Source organism: Kwoniella bestiolae, chromosome 6, assembly GCF_000512585.2.
Source record: "Kwoniella bestiolae CBS 10118 chromosome 6, complete sequence".
Lineage (NCBI taxonomy): Eukaryota > Fungi > Basidiomycota > Tremellomycetes > Tremellales > Cryptococcaceae > Kwoniella > Kwoniella bestiolae.
The window spans coordinates 677,795-701,748 of NC_089246.1; the positions used below are offsets into that span (position 1 = coordinate 677,795).

General features: G+C 45.9%; 7 protein-coding genes across 7 annotated transcripts; 4 read left to right on the forward strand and 3 right to left on the reverse strand.

Moving 5' to 3' along the window:
- Positions 1 to 64: 64 nt before the first annotated feature.
- I302_107453 (uncharacterized protein) lies at positions 65 to 4,220 on the reverse strand (the record flags this gene model as incomplete). The annotated part of the gene is made up of 14 exons (XM_019193415.1): positions 65 to 206; positions 288 to 331; positions 407 to 543; positions 608 to 1,076; positions 1,157 to 1,888; positions 1,949 to 2,088; positions 2,152 to 2,338; positions 2,411 to 2,827; positions 2,883 to 2,956; positions 3,022 to 3,127; positions 3,214 to 3,445; positions 3,521 to 3,714; positions 3,854 to 4,084; positions 4,191 to 4,220. The coding sequence occupies 14 exons, from the start codon at positions 4,218 to 4,220 to the stop codon at positions 65 to 67; spliced, it is 3,135 nt and encodes a 1,044-aa protein (XP_019044892.1).
- Positions 4,221 to 4,783: 563 nt separating this feature from the next.
- I302_107454 (uncharacterized protein) lies at positions 4,784 to 8,023 on the forward strand (the record flags this gene model as incomplete). The annotated part of the gene is made up of 10 exons (XM_019193414.1): positions 4,784 to 5,070; positions 5,145 to 5,177; positions 5,254 to 5,509; positions 5,607 to 5,900; positions 5,976 to 6,079; positions 6,150 to 6,185; positions 6,245 to 6,341; positions 6,411 to 6,805; positions 6,873 to 7,137; positions 7,250 to 8,023. 10 exons carry the CDS (start codon positions 4,784 to 4,786, stop codon positions 8,021 to 8,023), a joined length of 2,541 nt encoding a protein of 846 aa, XP_019044891.1.
- Positions 8,024 to 8,324: 301 nt separating this feature from the next.
- On the reverse strand, positions 8,325 to 9,324 carry I302_107455 (uncharacterized protein; the record flags this gene model as incomplete). Its single annotated transcript, XM_019193413.1, has 3 exons — positions 8,325 to 8,364; positions 8,433 to 9,016; positions 9,148 to 9,324. 3 exons carry the CDS (start codon positions 9,322 to 9,324, stop codon positions 8,325 to 8,327), a joined length of 801 nt encoding a protein of 266 aa, XP_019044890.1.
- A 416-nt stretch (positions 9,325 to 9,740) lies between these two features.
- Positions 9,741 to 11,173, forward strand: I302_107456 (uncharacterized protein; the record flags this gene model as incomplete). Its single annotated transcript, XM_019193412.1, has 6 exons — positions 9,741 to 9,833; positions 9,903 to 9,973; positions 10,142 to 10,257; positions 10,450 to 10,770; positions 10,899 to 11,016; positions 11,095 to 11,173. The coding sequence occupies 6 exons, from the start codon at positions 9,741 to 9,743 to the stop codon at positions 11,171 to 11,173; spliced, it is 798 nt and encodes a 265-aa protein (XP_019044889.1).
- A 350-nt stretch (positions 11,174 to 11,523) lies between these two features.
- On the reverse strand, positions 11,524 to 13,971 carry I302_107457 (uncharacterized protein; the record flags this gene model as incomplete). The annotated part of the gene is made up of 9 exons (XM_019193411.1): positions 11,524 to 11,698; positions 11,791 to 12,064; positions 12,133 to 12,192; positions 12,254 to 12,494; positions 12,574 to 12,655; positions 12,733 to 13,199; positions 13,274 to 13,391; positions 13,466 to 13,604; positions 13,668 to 13,971. The coding sequence occupies 9 exons, from the start codon at positions 13,969 to 13,971 to the stop codon at positions 11,524 to 11,526; spliced, it is 1,860 nt and encodes a 619-aa protein (XP_019044888.1).
- Positions 13,972 to 14,522: 551 nt separating this feature from the next.
- I302_107458 (uncharacterized protein) lies at positions 14,523 to 19,132 on the forward strand (the record flags this gene model as incomplete). Its single annotated transcript, XM_019193410.1, has 22 exons — positions 14,523 to 14,528; positions 14,587 to 14,621; positions 14,714 to 14,762; positions 14,866 to 14,967; positions 15,035 to 15,107; positions 15,169 to 15,275; positions 15,347 to 15,697; positions 15,764 to 15,914; positions 15,969 to 16,183; positions 16,251 to 16,460; positions 16,513 to 16,674; positions 16,733 to 16,808; positions 16,875 to 17,084; positions 17,151 to 17,302; positions 17,358 to 17,462; positions 17,516 to 17,729; positions 17,788 to 18,017; positions 18,081 to 18,228; positions 18,289 to 18,390; positions 18,445 to 18,573; positions 18,643 to 18,817; positions 18,892 to 19,132. The coding sequence occupies 22 exons, from the start codon at positions 14,523 to 14,525 to the stop codon at positions 19,130 to 19,132; spliced, it is 3,243 nt and encodes a 1,080-aa protein (XP_019044887.1).
- Positions 19,133 to 19,874: 742 nt separating this feature from the next.
- Positions 19,875 to 20,504, forward strand: I302_107459 (uncharacterized protein; the record flags this gene model as incomplete). The annotated part of the gene is made up of 3 exons (XM_019193409.1): positions 19,875 to 20,194; positions 20,337 to 20,397; positions 20,487 to 20,504. The coding sequence occupies 3 exons, from the start codon at positions 19,875 to 19,877 to the stop codon at positions 20,502 to 20,504; spliced, it is 399 nt and encodes a 132-aa protein (XP_019044886.1).
- Positions 20,505 to 23,954: the final 3,450 nt, after the last annotated feature.

Below are 23,954 nucleotides of genomic sequence, written 5' to 3' on the forward strand. Positions count from 1 at the left end.
GATAATATCTAAAACCGAATCAAACGAGTACATCACTTGATCACTATGGTCCGATCCGATACGATCACAGACTACTAGCAACATCAATGTTCAGAGGTTTACTCGTCAATCTCAATATCTCCGCCGATACTTCCTCGTTGGTCGATCGGATAGTCAGTCGACAGAGCTTGGCTTCCTTGTTGGGCTCCAGTCTACCTAGTATACCGCTGTGTACCGAGAGAATACATCAGCCCAAGCCCTTTTCAGGGGTATCATCCGAGCGAGATGGGTATGAAGGATCCACTCACACTTTGCCAGCTTCTGACATGTGTAACACACCGGCGAAGACGATCTATGGTATTCCGTGAATCAGGTCAGCCGACTGATCCAATCTTATGAGTTGACGTATAATCCAATTCCCACTCACATTCTCAGGTTTGGGATCAATCCCACTCAACACCGACAGCCTATTACCAGATACTATCCTATTATTCCTTGATATATCTACATCGTTCGTCGAAGTAAGTCTGATAGGGAAGATCTGCTGAGCTTCTCTCGGAGCGCCTGGTTGTGAGTAACATTATTAGCCACGTTAAATTGACTGTATGTTCTCGAGGCTATCACGTACCTCCAATAATCTTCCATCTCTCAAAGAAAGGTCCAGCCTCCAGATTAACACCCTCCACGAATCTACTAAGCACAATGGGCAACTTTAATACCAGTATCTTCGGTTCCCTTCCACCGTCCTCAGAGGAACTATCAACCTGATAGCTTAATCTAATTAATGGTAATTGGCCTAAACCATTCCCATGCTGAGCGATCCCAAAGGGCGATTTACATTCGATATGAAGCATCTCCTGTATCTGTGCACCACCCACTATCTCAGATATCGGCGAGTCATGGAATTTCACACCGAGGCAGTTGGATATGGGATTATCAATTGCCAAGTTGAAGTTTCTCAGTGGGTATTCAGCTTTGTTCCCGAAGAATAGGGCTAGACGTCCTAGGTGGCCGTGGTATTCTGCTTTTATACCGATTTGAATTTGGGCGTCTTCGTATAGAATCCCTTCGTTGGAGTAGGTGAGTCGTTCGAACCACTATCAAAATGATCATACTCAATCAGCTGATATCCGGGCTCAATGTCAAGATTGGATTTTGCGGGAGAGGCTGGACTAACCTTCTCGATGTGATCGCCCACAGTCAACGTAGCCAACAGAGCAGGATTGACCCCACCCAGCGTAGCGGTATTTGACAAATTCCCATTAGCCTGTACCGGCGCCGTCACCTGAGCTTGCACCGGAGCGGGAGCATCATACAACCCAGCCAAATCCGCAGCAGCACCCGTCGGAGCACTCATCAAGAGGGGTTCATCCTGAATCGTACCACCGCCTGAACCTCCATTGGTCAAGTCCAATTCAGCTAACGAAGCCATAATATCATCTGCAGGTCCATGCGACGTCGTGCCCATCATAGTATCCGCACCGACACTCATCGATCGTTGGGTCTGGACCTGAGTCTGAGGCTGGGATGGTTGGACATGCGATAAAGGTTGTTGAGTCTGTTGAGGTAAATCTGATACTATCGTGTTAGAGTCGGCAGTACCTTTCCTGAAATTCTTGAACCTCTCTGCCTCTCTACCTTTGTTATCCTCCTTATGACCTATGATCCATGTCCTCTTATCCTGCGCTTGTTCCCCCCTCTTATGCAGCCTGTTTACCAACGCTGATTCCCTCTCGGGGAAAACGGGCATTTCGTCGCATATTGTCGATAACAGATCGTCATCCTCTGCTCTCTGCGCCAAGGCAAGATATTCACAAGCTCGTTGTTGGAGTTCTGCGTCTAGGACGTGGGTGTATCGCTCGAATATGTTGATTAGGTGATCTTTGATCTCGGGGAAGAGATTTACCCACTGAGCGGTAGATCATCAGCACCATGAATTTTCCGGCAGAAGATGGTGTTGTAAACTCACTTTGATATAGGTGGTAAGGAGTAAAGCACGAGTAGGAGCGGTACACAAGTTGACTTTAGAATGTAATGCCTGGAACTGCTCTATTGGACTACAACCAGGTTCGTTGGCTATCAAGTGTCCAAATTCTCCCAGAATATACCCTAACACATGATTGAATGTCAGCTCAGTCTGATGAATCGTCTACACTCCTCGCAGCTGCTCACCTCCCACCCTGATCATATTCTCATGACATGCTGTAGCCTGTAAATGCTGATAAACAGCCTGAGCAGCATAACTCTGCAGATCCTCGTTATTGGTGACGAGCTGTACCACTCTATACCATACTTCTGCGCCCACGTGATCTCCAGCAGCAGCGATGAGTTGAAGTATCGTGTCGACGTACCACTCGTACTGTCACGTATACCTTGCATCAGCTTATCGTTCACCGTCCCCAGAGCAGAGAAAGGGAAGTGGCAAGCTCACCTCAGTCGCAAATCGTTCCGTCAAAATAGCAATCTTCAATACCATCTCCTCCCTCAAATTGTAATCTGCAACTTGCAAATACCTGACCAACTCTCCAACGATGATTTTCGAGTTTGAAGTGTCGCACATGGAGTACAGGAGATCCAGCGCACGCCTTCTGACGGAGATATCCCGATCTTTTAAGCTTTGTATGATGATATTCTGATGTTTCTTCACGGAATCCAGTGAGCTTGATGTAGCTGCCAGATGAGCCATGGCGTCTAGACCTAGATATCTGACGTTGGTCTCTTTCGCCATAATGAATCTACCTAAAAGTATACCGGCGTTGTGACATACTTTGGATTCTGGGTCGATGTGGATAGCGAGGTTGATAGCTTCGAAGAGGACTGCGTTTTGAGCGTTGTTGTGTTGGACATTCTATAGCGAGTCATGTTAGCTTGACCTACCTATGAAAGAGGGACTCGGAGCTCACCCTGGGTGTTTCTTGTGAAGTGTCAATGATCGCTTGGATTATACCGTTTACCATATCGATGACTTCTTGATTATCTGTGTAGAGGTTGAATCAGCTGTTATCCCTTGTGAGAGTCGTGTTCTTGTCAGCTATCGCTCACCTGGTGGAGGGTAATACTGCAACAACCTCAGAAGTTTGATCTGCAACCAAGGGTTCGAGACCTTATAATAAACATATTCTGCTGGAGTGTCTTGATCGAACACGATCTATATCCGCAGCGAAGTCAGCTACTCGCATCCTCCCGTCAATATCGGGTCTTCAATGGTGAAGTAGTCTTCAAAGTGTAACTCACCTTATCCAACCTATTCACAGCCTTCTGATAACATCCACTAAACGCTTCCAAATGGTCTTGAGCCATAGCAGTCACCAGCGTCGTGATTGTCATCACCACACTATGATCGTAATCATCCATCATGTAAATTATCCTTTCTGCCCATTCGTTTGCGGGTAACACACTTGGGTGTTTTCGATATAACCTCAGAAGTGTTAAGGCTGCTTTCTTCTTCACAAATGTGGTAGATGTCCTATCTACCAGTATTAGCTTACGATCTGCACATCATATTCTATAATGAAGACGAGAAAATGTGAGATATACTCACTGGCTGATCATTGATCTGTAGACATTCTCACCCAACGCTTCGGCCATTTCTTGTCCTCCCAAAGTTGCAATTGCATGTAAGGCCAGACAGTTGTTTATCTCATTATGGTCGTCCAGGTCTTTTCGGAACGAGTTGATGACCAGCCGTACCATGTCGGAGTTCTCGTGCATTAAAAGGGTACATGCGAGGTACCCCTGAGGTACGATATAGTTATATCAGCATGAGGAATTCCATAGCGTTTCTATTGCAATTCAATACCAGTGAAGAAGTACCGTATAGCCCTTTTCCCCTCGCATTTTAATCACCTGCATCCCGCACGAAGAAAACACTCACAATCTGTTTCTCCGAGTACTTCCCACTACTTATCAAATTAACAGCTTCCATATGCCCCACATCCACCTTGTACCCCAATATATAAGTGAATACGACTTTCGCCAGGTACTTCTTCTTCTGATATCCATCCAGATTCCCGTCCTTGAACTTCTGCCTTATATGCGCCATCTCTCGATTTATACGTTTCTCTTCGAGCTCCCTGACCCGACAGGCTCGGAGGTCGGAGATGTACTATACAACGGAAATGACATTAGCTCGGATTACGATGTTGATCATTCTGATCATGGTTATAGAGAGCTAGAGCTATGGGTGTACTAGGAAGGAAGACTGTACTCACCTGGGTCAAACCCCTCATTGAGGTTGCCATGATGACGAGGTTGTTCTTTTAGGAGGACTGTCTATGAACGTGAAAGCGAGAGACGTGTGGGCGTTGCGTTGATTTTTGAATGCAAGAGGGCTGCTGGTGCAGGTCACGAGGGTTTTCCTATCTATCTTCTAGAGGTGGTGTACTCTATGTGTATCTGTCAGAGATGTTTACAGGAATGAGCAGAGAGACAGGGGACAACAATAAGCAGCCAGCGAGCGACCTACATACAAGTGACGCGCTTGGATCCGCTAGTTGAAGTGATGGTTACGTCAGCACATCAGTAGTAGCTCTGCTTATCAGTACAGGATGATCCAATAATGCCAGCGTGTGATAAAATGCACATCCGGATCCGATGCGATACGATATGGGTGAATATATATGTATGTCATCGATGAAAGAGAATAAAGTGCAATCTATGATCTATTTATCGTAGATAACATCAGCACATACACCATAACATTTCAATCAGAACTACTACTCTACAGTATCATAACCACCCATCTCCGACCTCACCTCACCCCCCCCCTCTCTCAATTGTTATCAAGAGATCAGCTACAACCACAATGTCTCGTAGAGGATTCGACACTTCCCTCTCATCAAACCAAAAGACCAAACCAAATCGCAAAAACTCAGCGACCATCCCTACACCAGATCCAGAACATGCAATCTCCCACGTACCCACTCACACATCCTCCGAAAGAGCTGCGCTAGATCTGAAGAAGAACGGTCAGAATGTGAAATCAAACGAAGAGGGGGCCAGTCCAGCAGAGGTGGATGATGATGTTTGTTTTATCTGTGCTGAGCCTATCACTTTTTGGAGTGTTGGTGTATGTGGGCATAGGACTTGCCAGTGGGTCGTCTCTCGTGATCCATCAGAATGAGATCAAACCAAGTATGATTACTGATTTGTCTTTGTTGGGACAGCGTTTGTGCAGTTCGTCTGAGAACGTTCTACAAGTAAGTCCATAATCAGCCATTGACACCAGATGTAAGACAACACAGTTGATCTGTTTTGTGATGATGGTGGTACCAGAAAAACCGACTGTACATTCTGTAAAACCCCCTTACCTTCCCTCCTATTCTCACGATCACCTTCCGCCCCCTTCCCCACAGAACATCACATAACACCCTCACCGCCCAGCCAAATCGCAGAAGCTCAAGCCAAGATCGAAAGTCTACCAAAAGGTGCGAAATGGGATGCAGGGATAACTCACCCGGGTACATTGGATATCGGTGCTTTTCCCTATGGCGATGATATACTGGGAGTGGTGTTTGAGGATGAAGATATGGTGCGTACCAATCTACGTAGCTGCAAAGCTCTCTTTCCACGTTTGATGAACTATATGTGAAGGGTGTAAGCTGATGTGAGATTATGTGAACCAACAGATGGATGCCACTCTCCTCTTGCTCCGATTCAATTGCCCCTACACCGACTGCCCGTACCAAGGAACCAACTGGCAATCCCTTGAGAAGCACACTCTGGCCACACACGGCCTCATGATTTGCAGTCTCTGTCGATCAACATTATCGAGATTCGCACATGAACAGGGATTATATCCACCTCATCTGATTGGGTTACACGATCCGTCAAAGTTGAAGAGAGGCCAGAGACCACCAAGACCTAGGGGTAATGAGGTGGAGATGGTTAAAGGTTGGGATGCTCCTCATCCTATGTGCGAGGTGGGTTTGATCGCTCTTCGACTCCGTAGCTCGTAGCCGGTGAGAAGGGAAGCAGAGCTGATGGGCGCATCTTAGTTCTGCCACCTCGGATTCTTCGGTCCAGACGAGCTGTTCAAACATATGAGGGCGGACCATGAAGAATGCTTTGTATGTAAAGATCTAGGTGATAGGGATGTTTAGTGAGTTGACCAATTTGGATGAGGATTATCACTAGTCGACGCAACTCATCTGATCAATCGGACTTGATAGCTTCCAGAACTACGATGCCTTGGCCAAGCACTTCAAGTGAGTTTGAGAGTTTATATTTGTGACGACAATCAACTGACATACCTGGCACGATTTAGCCAAGATCACTTCCCATGTCCACAACCGATCTGTCTTGAGAAGAAATTCATAGTCTTTGGTACAGATATGGATCTGAAGGCACATATGATCTCAGAGGTGAGTACCAGTCAGCGATTTCGTCTGCTATGAGGGGTCGCAGCTGATAGATGTGGCTATATATCTTAGCACTCCGAATCGATGTCAGCAAGAGATCGCGCTCAATCCCGTCAAATCAACGTCGACTTCTCTTCCTCAGCCCCCTCCGATCGACGATCTCAGGGATCAAGGGGATTCACCCTAGCTCAACCATTTGATCCTTCTCGTGGGGGACCATCGAGGATCAGGGAAGCTCCAAGCCATCAACAGCTTGATCAGCCCAACTTGACCCCCGCGCAGAGACAACAGCAAGAACGACAGGTCAACAGGGATCGACAGGAGGAAAATAGGAGAAGGAAGGCATTTGCTACTGGACTGACTAGACCTGATGATCAGTCTACTAGAGTGACTCAACAGGCTGAAGAGAGTGGGAGTGGGTTTGCCACGCCTAGTGAAAGAGAGGATGTAGACGAGGCTACTGCTACGTAAGCTGATCGTGCCTCCTTGCTTGATCACTGAAGATTTAGCTAATTGTGAGATGACATGTATCAGACGCCATGCAGAACTTCTCTCGAGAGTATCTATGCTAGTGTCCGACTCTTCCACGAAATTGACCTCTTTCCGATCAGCCGTCCGATCGTACAAGACCAACGAATCTGCTGCGAAAGATATGGTCGATACGATCTTCCATGTGTTTGATCGGGATCTGGACACGACCACTGGTATAGTCAGGGAGGTAGCGAGTTTGTTTGGGGGCGAAGGGGATGGCGAGAAGGGTAGGAATGTGCTGGAAGCTTTGAATGCGTTCAGAGTTGAGGTGGGTTCTGTTCTATCTGGTTAGAAAGCTGCTCCTGTTTTAGTCAGATCGTTTGGTACCGTACATATCGTATAGTCAGATGTGCTGATCATCAGTCGTAATCTCGTTATAGCAACAAGAACAATTCCCCTCTTTAGGCAACGTGACCCCTCAAGGTCTCGGATCGAACTACGCAGGAATCACTTCCGGTAAAATCCTCAATGCGAAACGAACCACCCGATCAGGTGGAGGAGGCAGCGGCTCAAGGAACGTATGGAGTCGAGTGGAAGCAGCCGCTGCGTCTCACCCTGTAAATCGACCGACAACTACGACAGGTATAAATGGTCGATACGTACCGGGATCTACAGCCAGAGTACCCATCTCTTCTACCTCTGCTTTCCCCTCATTGTCCGGCCCTTCGACCTCGTCCTCTTCGTCGAGTAAAGCTGCCAATTCTACACCCTGGGCAGGAGGTGGTGGAGGTGGATCATCATCCAAAACTCCCTCAGCATTGGCAGGACCACAAATCCGTTCGGTCAATTTCCCTGTAGCGTCAAGTTCAAAAGCCAAACCATTAAATAACAGTGCGTTTCCTAGTTTACCCAGTGCAGGTAATAAAGGACTGAGCGCAGATGAGAAGAAGGCTTTGTTCTCGAAACCGAACGCTAGGGATGAGAGTATTAGGAGAATCACTGGGACTACCACGCCGCCTAGTGGTAATGGATGGGGATCAGCACAGAATAGCTTGCAGAGCGGATTGGAGGGGTTGAGCGTGGACGATTCGACGAATGGGTCGCAATCTGGAGGAGTTGGGGGAACAGGGGGAGGAGGAAAGAAAAAGGGGAAGAGTAAACAGTTGTTGTTTAGTGTTAGTGCTAGACCTCAGGGGGGACCTTCGCATGGGTAGATCTGGGGTGGCGAACAGGTAGTGGGTCGGAATAGAGACGGAGGAAGCAGTGCTATTTGGATTTGATAATTTGGGGATGGGTTGGGAGATAGGTCGAGGAGGGGTTGTTGTTGTAGTTGCATATCGAGATGAGAGCATGAGTGCTTGTTCATAGCGTATTATACTATTGATACAACCTATGCATGAAATATAAATTGCAAAGACCGAAATGTAAAACCAACCGTGATATCTGATAACAAGGGTGTAATGGAAACACGAGAGCGCGATAATCCCATTATCCATGGTCAGGCGTGGTCTTTCTCTAATCAGGTAAGATAGTAGGAGCGACGAGAGGTTCAGGCCTGCGTATGAGTAAATTATAGTTTCTATCAGCTTTCGGCATGCTACTTTATCCTTGCGACCGACCCACCTCAACGCAAAGACGACCTTCCTCCTCACAATCCCAATAACCTGATACCTCCTCGTCCGTTCCTTCTCACCTTGCTCTAATCTTTTCTGCTTCTCTTTAACCCTCCTTTCCGCCTTACTATCTTTACTTCTTCCCAGGCCCGACCCTTTCGTGCCAATGGACTTATCCATCTTTGATCTCTTACTTGGTCTACCCTCATCGTCATCCTCATCTTGAGTTAGATCCCACTCCGACCTAGCAGGCGAAGAAGCCATCTCCAAATCCGATGAATAATCTATGGGCGTCAATGGTGGATAAACAGGACTCGACGAATATTCCATCCCTTTTCCCTTCCCCTTCTCATTGCCATTTCTGAGTGGGGTGGAAGGTTCATCTTGTTCGAACAGGTTCTCTTCTTCCTCTTCTTCGGAAGATTCTGCTTCCTCCTCTTCATTCATCGCATCGCCCTCCAATTTCGTTGTATTCCCCTGATCATCGTTGATATTTGGACCAATGGCTTTACGTATCACCGCGAGGGGTTTTTGGAGATTGACGAATTTACCGTGGAGGAGGTGATGTGGACCTAGATGGAGGGTTGGTTTGTCCTATCGCGATAACCTCGATTAGTCCACATCTTACGTCTGACGAATTAGAAGTATATGAGAATGACTTTCGTAGTTCAGATGGATGAAAGACCACAGCAAGAGCTGATTGAGAGGGTTCGCAAGATGCTCACAGGTCTATCTAGCCCTATGACTCCAATCACCCCATCTGACTTGTCCCCTTCATACGATAGTTCGCCCTGCAGCTCTACTAGCACTACATCACCGCCTAGTTGGATTAACGGTGAGGAGGCAGAGGAAGAGGAGGGGGGATCGAGTTGGGAGTGATGCAGTGGGAGGTGTATACGCATTGTTCTATGAGGGGATTGAAGTTGGTCTAGGTGAGTGGTATGGCAAGTAAGGAGATGCTGTATTATCTATACATTTGAACAATGCGACAGAGAAAGCTTTAACGAGTAAATTCAACATTGATTTTTCAGATTCTACTTTGACGCGTTCGCTGGCGACTTACACGTCCAAGTGAAAGAGAGGTTATTTTCCCACGGTAGTATTCCGATGAATCTGTAACATACTAACTAGGGTAGTATGACGCTCAGACGTTAGTACCCTGAAACAACATGCATCCCAATAATCTACTCAAACCCCCCTAAAAAGTTGAAATCAGAGGAGATACTCGTGCTCGTACTCATATCAACGTTTATCCTTGCTTTCTCTTTTATCCTTTTCCATCATCCTAACTCATCTCACCTGTATCATAAACCCAACAATGTCAGCAGGCCAAGAACCCTCCGCCCCTCGCTCGGTACTTCACTATCCACCGATCCACGAGGATGCTCAATTCGTGGTACTTTCAGATTGGGTGGGTGATTGATAAAGGGTGATTCAGCGGTCGCTTCGTAGCTGATTTAACATGTTGGCGATGCGATAGGATGGAACTATAACGGATAAAGATTCGAATGATTATATTGTGGATAATCTTGGGTTCGGATTTGATAAGCGGTGAGTTGAGATTTGTATAGCTGTATAGCATCTGGGTAGGAGGGATATCTGGATATAAGGGATGTTCGTGGAAGGGGTTCACTCGACTCTGCGTACAAATACATGGAAAGGGATGTCAAGGGAGCATCCGATGCAAATACTGATACTCCTGCTTATACCACCTTGTAGACGAGAGCTCAACCTCGAGTGTCTCTCCGGTCGAATGTCCTTCAGAGACTCGTTCAGACAGATGTTGGAATCTGTACATCATCCTTTTGAGGAATGTAAGGAAGAATTGAAGAAGAGTGAGTGTCGGCGGGGTGTAACTCTTGGATGCTGAGGAGTGGTATTGACATCTCAATCTGTTCTTTGCTTTTCTGATATATTTTCACCATTCAAAACATACCACTGATCTCCAATTTACCTTCTCCTCATAATCTATTCCATCAACATCCACAAATATCACCCTCACCCATCCACCCACCCCACCCCCGCAGATATCAAGCTCGATCCCGGATTCGTAAACTTCTACTCATGGTGCAAATCGCAAAACATCCCCTTCGTGATCGTCTCATCAGGAATGGCCCCCAACATCCGAGGTGTCCTTTCCACCCTCCTCCCAGGCCCAGACGCAGAGAACATCGAGATAATAGCCAATGAAGTTGAGTTTACCGATCCGGAAAAGAAAGGAGATACGTGGGAGATCGTGTATAGACATCCGGAGAGTGGGTTCGGGCATGATAAGTCGCAGGCTATTTTGCCTTATAGGAAGTTGGCGCATAAACCTACGTTGTTCTTTTGTGGGGATGGTGTTTCGGGTGAGTTCGAGTTCTGATCGATGGTCGGGGCTTTGATGAGATGGTGACTTGAGCTGGGAGGTCGCTTGGAATAAGCTATATAGGCATGATGGTCCAACAACTGACTTTCCCTTCATCCACTTGACTAGATCTATCCGCAGCCAAACATGCCGATCTCCTATTCGCCAAAGTCATGGCTAACGGTCATTCAGACTTGAAAACTTTCTGCGAAAGAGAGAAGATCCCCCACGTTCCATTCAGAGATTTGTGAGCTAGCTGCTTTCGTTGGTCCTGTCTATGCGAATCGCATCATTTAGCTGACTCGTTGTCTTTCTTCTCAAATAGCAACAAAGTGCTCGAACGAGTCAAGGAGGTCGTGGAAGGTAAATCTGTTGAGCAGGTTTTGAAGGAGGAAGGTAATTAGTCTGAGGAATTTGACTGTTCGGCGTGCTATCTCAGTGGAGATTGTGTAGTAGATAGATTATAGAGTGTATATACCATTTCATGCATTCGACTATAGCGGACAAACCCTTTTCAACATATGTTGTTTTGTGGGTTCGCACATACCTCGACTCCGATTGAAATGCAGTCCTGTCCTTGGTTTTACCTAATAATGCGTATTGCATGAACTCAAGCACATCACGAATAATGATCAATTGAAGCTATACAGAGGTAATGCTAATACATCTCATAACTTCATAAGCAATACAACAATACCGGACACCATGTACCATACTATTCCTACAGATCCATCCTCCAAAACCACCACCGGGACTAGTATCCACCACCGTCGTACCGGGTATTCGCAGCCTGTTTCCTCCTCTGTTCTTCCTGCAATTTCGGACAATCCTGGAGACCGTGTCCCAATCCACCACAGATCGGACATCCCTTGAGAGCTCCGCCGTGGGATGCTCGGGGATCGTCAATGGATAACAAGAATTCGGGGATCCTGCAAAACGGACCACGAATCAGTATATATTGATTGTATGACGAATGACGATGATACAGTGATAGCAAAGTTAAGAAAAGACAAAGACTCACTTCTGCTTAGCCTCCATCAACAGATACTTCAAATCCAACAAAGTCTGTTCACTCGTATTCATATTAACGAACGTAGTAGCAATACCCGTCTTCCCACTTCGACCCGTACGTCCAATCTCATGTACGTAATCTTCTATTTCCTTGGGCATGGTATACACGATGACGTGTTGGATCTCATTGAAATCCAGACCTTTTGAGGCTACTCCGGAAGCGACCATAACGTCCTTGGCTCCTGTTTTGAAGGATCGGATGGCGTATTCACGTTCTTCTTGGGCTGGGTGGGTGGGTGAGGTCAGTATAAATATACATACGCAAATATCGGTAGAGGATGGAGTGACTCACTCTTGCTTCCGTGGATGGCTACTGCTTCTACACCTTTCAGTAACAGATATTCCTGAATATCTACACAATATAAATCAGTCAGTTTACCTACACAATTCAAGATCTGAAAGAGAAAACTCACCATCAACTTCATTCTTGTTATCACTGAAGATAATAACCGGCGGAGGGGTCTTTTGTAAACACTCCAAAAGATATACCATCTTAGCTTCCTGTTTGACATATTCGACTTCCTGAATAACATCCATATTGGCTGCACCAGCTCTACCGACGTTGACGAGGATAGGGTTGATCAATGATTGTTGAGCGAAATCTTGGATTTTACGGGGCATAGTAGCGGAGAATAAGAGGGTTTGACGTTGGTACTATCCACAAAATTATTAGCATAAAACAACGAGTTGACAGAACATGATCGCAAGGGACGAATAGCAAATCCCAACTCACCTTGAAATGCGACATTATACTCCTCACATCCTCTTCGAAACCCATATCTATCATTCGATCCGCTTCGTCCATACAGAGGTATCTGTGTTGAGCGTCAGCACGAAGCTCTGAATTCTTTGTTTGCAAGAGAAATCCTTCAGAGCCAAATTCCCGACTCACTTGCAATTGTTCGCATTCAGCTTCCCCTTATCCAACATATCTATCAACCTCCCCGGCGTAGCCACGACGATATGCACCCCCCTATTCAGCACATCCCCCTGGTCCGCCATGTTGATCCCTCCAATACAGAGCAATGATCTGAGCTCAGGGTAATTCCCACTCTCCTTGAGAGCATTACACATAGCTTGACATCCTTCGTATGTCTGTCGAGCCAACTCTCGAGACGGACAGATGATCAACCCCACTGGTCCTTCTCCACGGACAAAGGGAAGTTTCGCTTCCATCTCCAGTGATTGCATTATAGCGGGTAGAGTAAATGCCAGAGTTTTACCGGACCCAGTAAAGGCTATTCCAATCATATCTCTTCCTGCGAACGCGGTGGGTATACCTTGTATCTGGATGGGAGTGGGTTTCTTGATGCCTTTGCCTTTGAGGTATTCTAGAATTGGTTTAGGGACTTTCATATCCTATCATGTGACATTCTGGTCAGTATTGATTTGGATGTGTGTGGTTTTGAGATGAGGAAGGTACCGGGACTTACTGCGAAATGAGGTATGGGAGGCGGAATACCATCACCTTCTGTTATTATATGGAATTTATCTCGAATGACTTGATGTTCTTCTTCTGACAGATTCCGTATGTAGTGAGGCGGTCTCCAGCTGCAAACGAAAAGAGTACACAGTCAGTGCCTCCTCCTCTGGTAGAAAATATGGGATGATCTCTATACACTCACGATGTCCTGAGACTCTCCGTATATACAGTCCCCTGAGCCAGCTCCTGCGCACTAGCCAATTTCTTCTGGGCTCTTTCCATCTCCGCTAGCAGTATCGCCTCCTTCTCGGCCTCCTTATCAGCGGCGGACTTCTGTGCATCTACACAGCATATAAGTCGATCAGCCCTCCTGTCTCCCTTATAAATGCAACTGAACGACTCACCCTCCAAAGCCTTCCTCTCCTTGACCTCCTGAGCAGCCTGCAACAACGTTCTCTCCCTCCTCGCCTTCTCCCTCGCTCGCTCTTCATCCTCTGCTTGCTCCCTCAACTCCTCTTCCATCTCCTTCTCAAGCTCTTCGGCAGTCTTCACCTTTTTCACTTCTTGCTTCTTACTCCCCAGCTGAGAGAGCATCTGAGCACGTCGCTTTGCCACTGGAACGTAGGGTTTGTAATCTTCCGGTAGGGTCATTTCGTCCTCCCCGTTGGGAGAGGGGGAACGTGGTCGTCTGAGGGGTGTTGATACCATCTTTGCCTGTATCTGCAGAGCAAATGAGGTAGGCTTAGTAAGTATGGGTCTGCTGAGATGGATGAGATGAATGAAATGAACAATCCAACTTTATCTACAGTGTGATAACAAATAGGACTGTACTATAGATGGGATAAAATGTGATAAATTGACGATTTAATAATAATCAACCTCCATCGTTGATAACCGCGTCTCACTCTCTACCTCAACCCATCTCTCACAAATCAACCACCCTCAACTCATAATCACATAATCATCCTTCTACATCTACTCATATAACTCATATTCACTCTATCAATATACCAGAATCAAAACATAGCATACACATCAAGTGTAACTCAAGCAAACGCATATCCTTACTCCTAAAAAGTACTCGCGACGAATAAAAGGTGAGTGGGCAGCCAAGATGGAAGGCGCAAACTCAACTTGCCACTAATCGAAGAAATCAATGTTGACATAACTTTCCTTTCCTTCTTCCTCTTTCAGAAACAGATACCAACGTCCTTGATTGACCTCGGATATAAGATAACCAAGCTGTGAATCTGAGTACGATGGAGGTAAGCTGACTGTCCCCTCCGGGCCAGGACTCGTAGCTGACAGGCGTAATAATTGCAGGCCATTCTTGATTTCTCGCAGGATCTGGATGTTGGGTGAGTCAACCTTGCGTCATCCACCTCGCTTGCTGTATACTTTCCATGAGAAGAAATAACAATACTTACACTCAACCCATACTATCATGCAGCGTCCTCGACCAAGTCGTTCAGGCGTTCTATACCAGTGCTGGCGAACAGGTAAGCCGACTTTCCTTCCTACTCCACCCACCACTCCCTCCTCGCAAAGCCGTCCACATGCATTATTCTTATCTCACCATGCTGATAAGGCTTTTTCTCGTAGCAACAAACTGCTCAGAAAGTCCTCACTCAATTTCAAGATAACCCAGATTCATGGCAACGTGTTCCTGCTATCCTTGAAACCTCATCAAATATCAATACCAAGGTGAGCTCACAGTCTCGCGGATATCCAAATGCACATGAGCTAACGGTTGTTGACCTTGACCGAGCAGTACATTGCCTTACAGATCTTAGAGAAATTAGTACAGACACGATGGAAGGCGTTACCTGCCGATCAGCAAACAGGTACGTAGAGCTGGTCATGACCTACTTTTTGCGGTTCAAGCTCACTTGCGAAAACACGCAGGTATTCGAAATTTCATCGTACAGGCTACGGTAGAAACATCTCAGGATGAGACAAAGATGAGAAGGGAGAAGGGATATCTGAACAAGCTCAACTTGGTCCTTGTGCAGGTGAGTATTAGCTTGATCCCTTCAGACGTTCCTCATATACGATCAGTCCGCTAAATGTTTACGTGCAACAGATCCTCAAACAAGCATGGCCCAAGGACTGGCCGCAGTTCATACCCGAAATATGCGCCTCTTCACGTACCAATCTATCCCTCTGCGAGAACAACATGATCATCCTGCGATTGCTATCAGAGGAAGTATTCGATTTCTCAGCCGAACAAATGACGCAAGCCAAAACCAAGGCTCTTAAACAGACCATGTGCTCAGAGTTTGGTGAAATATTCAACTTGTGTAACGAAGTTCTAGAAAAGGCAAACAAACCAAGTTTGATCAAAGCTACTTTGGAGACGTTGTTGAGATTCTTGAACTGGATTCCGCTGGGATACATCTTTGAAACTCAGATTATCGATTATCTGGTTTCACGGGTAAGCTATTGTGTATGGTACCACTGTTGGTGAATATTAGCTGATGGTGGCTTCTACAATGTACAGTTCCTCGAAGTGCCAGATTTCCGAAATGTAACCCTCAAATGTTTGTCAGAAATCGGAGCTTTGAATGTTGGACCTGAATATAATACGAAGTTCGTGACTCTGTTCCAGGTAGTCATGACTAGTGTCAACAGGATGGTACCGCCAAATACAGGTATGTCAGCTTCTTCAACATTGATCGCCTTGTCAGCTAATATTGTTGGCGTAGATATGGCTGCCGCGTACGCATCATCGGATGACGAAGATCAACAATTGATCAAGAATCTCGCTCTTTTCCTCACCAACTTCCTTCACACCCACCTTCGCCTTATCGAAACCCCTGAAAATACCGAACTCCTTATCAACGCTCATTTATACCTCATCAAAATATCCACAGTAGATGACAGAGAGGTGTTCAAGATTTGTCTGGAATACTGGGCTAAGGTGAGCTACGCTAGCGACGGACCCATTCGATTTTCCAATGAGCTGACATACTGGCCACAAACAACAGCTTGTCGCCGAATTATACGAGGAAATCCAATCACTACCCATGAGCGATATCAACCCACTAATGAACCTCAACATCGGAGGACTAGGAGCGGGATTAAACGGACCACACTCATTAGCTTTGAACGGTATGCCATTGAGGAAGAACGTTTATTCGGATATTTTGTCAAATTTGAGATTAGTCATGATTGAGAAAATGGTCAAACCGGAGGAAGTAAGTTGTTCGAATTCTTGGTTCACGTAGATTTTACTGATCAATCGTCCAGGTGTTGATTGTCGAGAACGATGAGGGAGAGATTGTTAGAGAATTTATGAAAGAAAGTGATACTATCGTGCTTTACAAGAGTATGCGAGAGGTCTTGGTCTATTTGACACATTTAGACGTCCTGGATACAGAGACTATCATGACAGACAAATTGTCTAAACAGGTTAGTTGAATACTAGTCTACGATCGAGATTTACATCGGAAACTGATAGCATATTTAGATCGATGGAAGTGAATGGTCGTGGAATAATCTCAATACTCTTTGTTGGGCTATTGGTTCCATCTCTGGTGCTATGAGTGAGTCCGACAGCTGCGACATCGCTGCGTGCCCATACAACAAGCTGACAATCTATCATCATACAGACGAAGAAACTGAGAAGCGATTCCTGGTCACTGTTATCAAGGATTTACTCGGATTGACAGAGATGAAGAGAGGGAAGGATAACAAAGCCGTTTGTGCATCCGATATCATGTACATCGTTGGGCAATATCCTCGTTTCTTGAAAGCCCACTGGAAGTTCCTAAAAACTGTCGTGAACAAGCTTTTCGAGTTCATGCATGAGACCCATGAAGGTACGTCTCAGCTCTCACTCCGTTCTTGATCAAATAAAGAAGCTAATATTTTTTCGGATGTTATAGGTGTCCAAGATATGGCTTGTGATACTTTCATCAAGATTGCTCAGAAGTGTCGAAGGCATTTTGTCATGCAGCAAGCTGGAGAGCAGGAGCCATTCATCGATGAAATTTTGAGGACGTTACATAGAATCACTGTGGATCTTTCACCCCAGCAGGTAAGCTTATTCTCCAAATGATAGATTGACATAGCTTACGAGGCATCTTCTATAGGTACATACATTCTATGAAGCTGTTGGATACATGATCGCTTCTCAGCCCAACAAGCCTACTCAAGAGAGATTGATCGAGAAATTGATGGAATTGCCTAACAATGCCGTGAGTGAAGCTGGATAAAATACTTAATCAATGCTGACAATTTTCCATTCTAGTGGGACAACCTCATGCAACAGGCAGCCAGCAACGTCGATGTTCTTGGCAACCCCGAGAACGTCAAGATCCTCTCCAATATCCTCAAAACCAATGTATCAGCTTGTACCTCCATCGGATCATTCTTCCTTCCCCAGCTTGGTCGAATTTGGCTCGACATGTTAGGTCTTTACAGGACTGTTAGTGGAATCATAAGCGATCAAGTGGCTCAGCAAGGTAAGTGATCTGCTGTTGACCAGAAATCGTTGCTAGTTGCTAATCAGATCTCGCACAGGTGTCATCGCCACCAAGACACCAAAAGTACGATCCTTACGAACAATCAAGAAAGAGATCCTAAGACTCGTGGAGACTTATGTCAAGAAAGCCGAAGACCTAGAGGGTATAAATACCAACTTGATTCCTGGTCTTTTCGATGCCATCTTGGGTGATTACAACAACAATGTACCTACCGCTAGAGATGCGGAAGTATTGAACGTGACTGCGACGATCGTATCGAAATTAGGGGTAAGCTTAATTTTGTCACCGCTTTCACCGCTGAGAATAAAGCTGATAATTTGCGGTATGCAGAACATACTTACCCCTCAAATCGCACCCATCCTCGATGCTGTGTTTGAGCCTACCCTTGGTATGATCAACCAAGATTTCTCTGAATACCCTGAACACAGGGTAGGATTCTTCAAATTGCTTAGAGCAATCAACTTGACTTGCTTCCCAGGTAAGCTATCTCGACCCGTTAGCACGCCAGTGACCTTAGCTGACTTACCGGTTGATACAGCTCTTCTCGAGATACCCCCACAACAATTTAAGCTCGTTATGGATTCTGTTGTCTGGGCGTTCAAGCATACTATGAGAGATATCGCCGATACTGGTTTGAACAGTGAGCTTCAGTCACAGGAGTCGCATGGGGTCGTAGCTGACAACGTTTGCACAGTCGCCTACGAGATTGCCAATAACTTTGCCGCCTCTACGCCAGAAATAGCGAACCAATTCTACCAACAGTACTTGTTGAATATGATTGGCGATGTCTTCTATGTACTGACTGATGCTGATCACAAGAGTGGTAAGTCGCAATATCGCACAGACGTTCCACGTGATAATCGCTTGCTGATCTCCTTTTATTGCCGCACAGGTCTCAAGATGCAAGGTATCTTACTTGCTCGATTGATATCGCTTGTTGAGACCGGTTCAGTCCAAGCACCATTGTTCGACCCCGCCCAGGTATCTGATCCTGGTATGAACAATGCTACATTCCTGAAAGGGTACATCAGCGATTTGTTAGCCAACGCTTTCGGACATGTGCAACCGTGAGTCGATTCATCCATCCATCATTACTCAAGCTATCCCAGATCTCTCGGCTGATTTGCATGTATACTTCCAGGGCACAAATCTCATCATTCGTCAATTTGATGTTCGAGAACTCCAGTGACCCCATAAAATTCAAATTGACCATCCGAGATTTCCTCATCTCACTCAAAGAATTCTCAGGGGACAACGCCGAATTGTTCCTCGATGAGAAGGAAGCTGAGATAGCAAATAAGGCGAAGGAAGAGAGGGAGGCGGCAAGTAGAGTACCGGGAATGTTGAAACCTGCTCAGTTGGATGATGATGCGGATTTGTAGAGTAGTGGATGGGGATCGGGTGAGATACAAGGAAGCATTTTTTCTTTATTCTTCTATTTGAGCATTTCTTCCAAATTATGTATAATCTCATTATAGCCAATATGCCTTTTTCTTTTCTCAACTCCCTAACGAGCGATTCCCTTTTCTTTGAGATGATACGCTTTATATCGATATATATGAGAGAATGACGAGATATGGATAAATGTGTTTTGACGTAGGTGGAGAATATGAATCAGGTCATGTCGGGCCATTCCATTCGATATAAACCAATCGCTTGACGACGTTTGTTGTCAGCGTGCATGATTCGTGTTTGGTCTGGGGTCTTGTCAGCTACTTGACGGTAACATTATCTGCCCTGAGTACGAACCAAAGATACGAGATGTGCCGTACCACGACACCAGGGTCATTGATATCTGATCTTCTCTTCCCGTTGTGCTATTTATTCCCCCCGTGATTGCCCGCCATCTTGATTGACGCTGCCCCTAATCAACATCTCAACAACCGTTGTGGCAGGATGCCAGGAGATCGACAAAGGATTTACTTGACCATCACAACACCATTGTCGATGTGATCGCCAACCAGGGGAGGTGATACGAATATGCAGAAAGGAGGTTCTGCGATCGTTCACTCAGTGCTTTCGACGCGTGCAGAGATATATCTGACTCCCGTGCAAATTCCTTCCTCAACTACAGACGACAGTCAACAATAACTTACCGCTTTTTTCACTTCGTACGATATCAAGATGAAGCTCCTACTTACATCCGGTCTGCTGGTTACCCTAGGGCTCACCTGCGGCGCAACGATTAAAAGGGACGATGAAGACACGCACGATTTCAAGATGGTCTTTGGGGAGAAGACGGGGTATTCAGCTATTAACAAGACGGATGGTATAGTCAAAGGTCCAACTTCTGAGACCTGGACATGGAAGGAATCAGAAGCTGGGAACGGGGACTCATCCAAATCGTTCGACTTTCACACCTACAAAAACAAGGATGACGAGGAACTCAAGGACAAGCTCAAGTTCAGTTCAGTAATTTACCATGACCGCGAGAAGCGTGGGGGGTAAGTCGTCCTCGCTCAATCCTGCTCATACTGTGTTATGACTTTAGTGTTCGTTATACTACATGAGTACTGAAGAAATCCCATTCATCTCACACGAGTATAAACTCGGAAGTGAGCGTCCGTGGCTCAACTCCCACATTAGCCGGAACGTACAATTGATCTGTAAGGATGCTAAGAACCAGACCGAGTGGTTGATCGATTCGGTAAGTCACCTTCTTCCACTCTGATCGGGATTGGGATGAGTGCATTGACTGGACTCTTCCGCTTCTGCTTCCGCTGCCGATGTTATTAGGAGGAGGACCTGTATTAAAAGCCGTCGCGATTCCATTCATGGCAGCCTCACAACAGTGTATGGCTTGAGAAAAGAGATGACGCTGGACCCCTGCATACGTATATGACTTGTTACCTTGCGTATAGTTTCCCGTATCGTCTCAACACGTCGTTGAACGCGAGAGCACCCACCCGGCTGGTTTTTGGTCGAGGCGTCAGCATGAGCGTACTGCCTATGTTTCCACTTTATCATGAGACCCAAGGATCGTCTTACAGGACGGTAGTCAACTCCCATGAGTCGAGTCGATGGTGGTGTTGGTGTCGATGTATCTAATTCTACACCATGCATGCCACGGAATCGGACAACTGCTGACAATCACGGCATCAGAGATTGGGAGGTATGATACCGATTTAGGTGTAAATATCATGCGAATATCTATCATACTATTGCTAGACATGGAATTCTCTCCATTAAATCTAGTGGGAGGTGGAAATGCACCAGTGTAAGAGTATCATGACTGACTGGTGGATTTCCGCGCTAAACGATACAGTACGAGTACTAGTATGTTTGAACATTACTTATTCAGGGAATCAGGCAATCAACCGGCTCGGATCGAGCGGAGGGCCAAACCAGAATGAGACAAAGCCGTAAAGCTTAAACCTTATGGGAATGCCTCTTTCTTCTACAATACAATACTCGGCGTTAAAGAGGTTGGTTTCTGAAATACTTCTGCTCATGTCACCATGTACAGATGGTCCGTGAAGATGGAATGATACTGGATATCATCTTAAGTCTACTATAGTGGGAAATAATGCAGCATACACCGCCTCCCACCACCACCACCTCCAGTGGGAAAAGGAATTACGTCAAAGTACGGATCGGCACGGAAAAAGCCTGGGTTTACGTAACGGTTCAATTGGGTATTTACGGTATGATTAGTTGTTCCGTTCCGTATCGACATGTGAGAATGTGTATGTAAACAAGAATTAATACTAGTAAGAGTAAACCAAAGATATACATCGATCGAAAAGGTGAAGAACTGATGATGAATATGAACATGGATATGATGGGGGTGATGAGCAGCTTGATCTCCGCATATCTGGTAGAGACAAAGACAATGTATCTGTCTTAGACCCACTGTCTACCGGTCTGTCCAGCTTGCGGACACGCACAGGTGAGATATATGGGTGACGAGGACAGTGGTTCACTCGCAGTCGAAAGACGAGAGGAAGAGTTCTTACCATTACCGTTCTAAGGGTTTCTTCCTGATCTCCTCTCCTTTGTGTTGTTGTCTCACCTGGTATCTTCAGATAAACAGCCTTTGCTATCTCACACTTCTCGCTTTACCACACTCAGAAAGAAATGTCTCATATTGAATGAATATACATAGGCGCCACACCATGTTGATTCCAATCAATATTTCCTCTTCATCTTCCAGACCCATACTTTGTGATGGAGTGAGACGCTCTTACTCTGTTGAGTAAATTGAATTCCAGTCCACTCACCGTGTCTCACTATGGCTATATCTGATTGATTGGTACCGTAATACTCAATCAACCCCTTATCTCTGGGCAACGCCTGGGGATCCACCGGTATTGATCATCTGAATTAAACTGAATGCACCCAATCATCTCGTCATTACATCCTTTTCTCCGTGATGAACTCTCAATTCTGACTTGTGACTAAGAAATGATAATGCACAGACTCTGACCACGAGGGTCCCGATCGGAGCGGAGTAAAGAGGAAACGAATAAGCAAAGAAGGTTTTTGGTCCAAACGGACAGAGGTCTGTGCGTGGGTTTTGTGGATGTGAGCGTGGGTCTGACTTATGTCTTGGCTCTTGTATGGGAAAAACAGATGAGGGAGAAAGACGAGTGATTAGTCGATGCGTTGCGTTGCAATGCAGCGTGTACTGTAAGCATCAGTCAGCGGTTGCGTAAGACAACGGAACGGACCGGCATCGGATGTGAAGGAACGAAAGATGCTTGTCCACCTGCTCATCGCTCATCAGACCTCGTATAGAGGTGCTTGCTGGCTTATCTGATCGATTGGTCCTGATCCAAGCGATCGCCGTGGCGTCGTAGACGTTCCACTGACATACAAGGCTTTTGCGGCGACTGTCAATGTGTAGACTGCGTGCGCCCCCAACAAGAGTCGATACGCCTGTGCATGCATACAGGATCTTGATCTGATCCTGTCGATCTCCCACTTCCCTACGATCCGATGATCTTCTCTAGCTAGTCCTTCCGTCATTTTCACTCTAAATGCCTCCAGGGTCCGGATCAACCAAAAGCTAAATTAAAAATGTCGTTCAGGGTGTATATGTTTGTTTGTACTTTACTGTGTCTTTGTACTTTGTTGACTGAATTTCTCCGTTCCGTGTAACTTAACTTTGTCCATTTTTACCCTTTAGGTACCCAACGTTAGACTGGCTCTTATCGAACAAAGCCGGACCAACCTACATCATCGCCCATCTACTCTTCTCCTACACCCCTTGTCCCCTATTCCAAAAGTCTCGGATCTTGAGAAAGCCACCAGTCATTTATTTTCCCATTAAGTGTAAGTGTACGGTCGATAAGCGGTGGATCTCGTCAAGGCAGGCCAGCTGCTCACACTCCTAAGATTAGTCTAGACGAGTCTCAATTAGTCTAGGTCCAGTGATGGCATTAGAGCGAAAGGACAGCGTTAGTGACGGTGTAGATAGTCATGATGATGCACAGAGAGAGAGAGTTAATGCGAGACTGAGACTTCTTTTGCCCCAATGGGTTTGGTCTATACATATACACATACATTGTATGTATCCATCCTTGTATCCCCATGTTCCATCGTTGGTATATCTTGTTCATCCATCATTGTCATATTGGGAAAGGAAGATAAAGAAACGAGATACAGTACAAATCCTACAGACACCTTTACCTTTCAACGATCGAACGACGCATTTCGGCCAACATCAAGTCATCCGATCGTTCAACTTTCACTGTGAAGATTGAAATCAAGCATATAAGAGAAGAAGAGTCACACATCGATCACTTCCAATCGCCTTCACCTCTCATTCTTATATCCCAATCATCCACATTCCATCCCATCGAACACCGATCAGTCCTTTGCGAGGTATAACTAGATTGATTGTATCGACCAGCCATCTTTTGGGATCAATCCAAAAGCCACACTTTGTTCGTTCTCCAAACTCTTGCTGGATCACCACTACGCCTGGTCTCACCATCCAAAGAGTCATATCCATCGTCATTCATATCACTCATATCGGCTATCCCATCGGATGGACCATTTGTTGATATCATCTCAGGGTAGACTGTCAACGCACTACTAGTAGTACCTCCACTCCCCATCCTTGACCCGACTGCTTTTCCAGGCACACCACCCAAATAATCACTCAACCTCGTCTACATACATACCACTCGTACTTACTCACTCTTCATCCTTAACCTCATAACTCCTCTCCCATCCCATATCATCTCCGACTATAAGCTT